General features: G+C 39.7%; 1 protein-coding gene across 1 annotated transcript in view; it reads right to left on the bottom strand.

Moving 5' to 3' along the window:
• LOC106820202 (gamma-2-syntrophin-like) overlaps positions 1 to 2,542 on the bottom strand; it is a 68,045-nt gene that overhangs the window by 15,898 nt on the left and 49,605 nt on the right. The window contains exons 7-8 of the mRNA XM_014824744.1: positions 1,629 to 1,681; positions 376 to 494 (exon numbers count right to left, since the gene is read on the bottom strand). Coding sequence (XP_014680230.1) covers positions 376 to 494; positions 1,629 to 1,681 — 172 coding nt within the window. The remainder of the gene's footprint in view (positions 1 to 375; positions 495 to 1,628; positions 1,682 to 2,542) is intronic.

Raw genomic sequence — 2,542 nt, forward strand, 5'->3', positions numbered from 1 at the left:
TAACATGCCCAAGTTGGAGAAACACTGGACAGACGTACTGAAGCTCAACCTATTAATGGCCTACATCACACGTTACATGATGGGCACAGACAAACTCAGGTATACCTATATATTACCTTACTCCTGATATTTAATTGGTACATGGGTTGATTGCGGGAGATGGAGTTTATAAGGGATACCTTCTCAGATCACGGACAAACTCTTTACACCTGGCTGATCCTCCCACGAGTAACATATTATCAGCAGTATATAATCCCAAATATGCGATTATATACTGCTGAAAATATGTCACTCCTGGTAGGATCAGCCAGGTCACGACAAGAGTGCCTTAGTTGGTAATGTATAGACATTGAGTAAGGTAATATATAGGTATACCTGAGTTTGTCTGTGCCCATCATGTAACGTGTGATGTAGGCCATTAATAGGTTGAGCTTTAGTACGTCTGTCCAGTGTTTCTCCAACTTGGGCATGTTACCGCACGAATGTCCGCCGCACTACAGAAACACGCAAGCACATTAACCAAGCTGTAAAGGTTAACTATAAATTATGTAATAAAAGCAAGTTAACGTCTAAACATAACCAACTTATGCGTAAATTTGCGAAATGTGCATAAGGCCTATTTTAGAAATCTGTAAAACCGCACTGGTAATGCTCTCTAGCGCAAATTAAGTATCAAATTAAGTCAGGTAAAAGTTGTTTTCTGTGTATTAATTAATCAAATTCAATACATTGTAAATGTGTATAATGCTCTTGAGGCATCGTTTTCTCTTGCTTTTGATCATTAAGAATCACAAAGGTTGCTCAAGTGCACGTTAAACGAAATATTATATATTCTGCAAAACAGGAAAACCCAATAAAAAGTGAATTTTCGTCCTACTGTCATTTTACATTCCCTTTAAATACACATGACGTTTATTTTTTCGCATTATGGGACAAATACTAGAGGCACGTTTGATGGGATAATGTAGTCAGTCGTTCATGGCAACAGATTTTAGCGAATTTCTTGCAGTTAGGTAACAGGCAGACGTGAATACTACTCTGATCTATACCTTCTACTTTATTAGTTAACGAATAGTTATAACATCAACGGTTATCGATATGCTAGTAAGATCCCATCGTGTACAAACAAATAAGAGTTTACGCTTCATGATCGAGAGAGCGAGGAAGGATGAAGGCGCGAGAGAGAAAGGAAGAGAGAGACAAAGAAAGAGAGAGAGAGAGACAACGAAAGAAAGAACGAGAGAGAAAGAAAAAGAGAGAGAGAGAGACAACGCAAGAGAGAAAGAGAGAGAAAAAAAAAAGAGAGAGAGACAAATAGGAAGATAGGAAGAGCAAAAGTGATAGAGAGAGAAAAGAGAGAAAATGAGAGAGGGAGAGAAAGAAAACAAGTGAAGAAAAAGAGAGATCGCGAGGAAGGAAGAGAAAGAGAGAAAGTGAGAGTAGCAGAGAAAGAGAGACGCAAAGAGAGAGAGAGAGAGAGAGAGAGAGAGCGGGGAAAGAAAGAGAGAGCGAGAGAGAGAGAAAGAGAGAGCGGGGAAAGAAAGTGAGAGAGAGAGAAGGAAAGAGACGCGCCTGACATGCATTTAAAAGTCAAGCTAATAGAAATAAAATACTGCTCATAAACATACCTTCTGTTTGACGTCGTCACAATTTCCCATACATCTGTCGATTTTCTTGGGTGCTAAAAGCAAAAGAATTGTTGAATATTTTTGCTGGAAAAAACGTTATCGCACTCACAAAGTCATGCATGCGTATATATGTACACGCATTTCTCTTGCTACGTTAAGTACTCGGTGAAATCAAACCTCAAACGCAGTCGTCTAGGACCAAAATCATCGCTGAAATGCATCCTTCCCGAGGAAAAAGCAGACTTCGTAATTGTGCATCCTTCATAAATGTTTAAAAATTTCCCGAGCTACTGGTTACTTGAATAGCCGTGGCGCGTGATCCAAATAGATACGACAGCTTGCGGAAGAAACTTAATCGAACGCGCTCCGCACCACACTTTACGTTATTCCATTGAGACACAATCACACGCTTCGTACTGATACACTTACCGTTTATTTACGTGGTTTAGCGTAAATGCGTTCTGCCTACTAAATTATTACCTAGCGTGACAGAGACTGTGAGGAGTGGGGGACGATTATGCGGAATCGGTGTCGATGAGTGCAGGAAAATGAGATGCCAGACAAGTATATATCTGCTCCATTTCGTGTTTTCCAACTTTATTATGGGTGTGTTATTCCAACTTGTCGTTATTTGCGCTTAATTACCAAATTTATTCTGAAACTAACTTTTGATGTGAGCGCTACAGCAGCAGCAGTGGGACACAGTACTACTGGCTGTAATATAGTGCGGAGACGCCTGATCGACGTGATAGTCCCAGGACACTGTTTAACTCTAAAACACAGGTAACTTGTTACACAGGTAACAACTAAAACTTCAACGGTATGAATATATTTTTCGCAATAATGTACGTAAGACCCCGATTAATCGATCCACTGATTACGAAGAGTTCGTTATTAGACATTTGCATACGATA

The sequence above is a fragment of the Priapulus caudatus genome, unplaced genomic scaffold, assembly GCF_000485595.1.
Source record: "Priapulus caudatus unplaced genomic scaffold, Priapulus_caudatus-5.0.1 Scaffold41, whole genome shotgun sequence".
NCBI classification, from domain to species: Eukaryota; Metazoa; Priapulida; class Priapulimorpha; order Priapulimorphida; family Priapulidae; genus Priapulus; species Priapulus caudatus.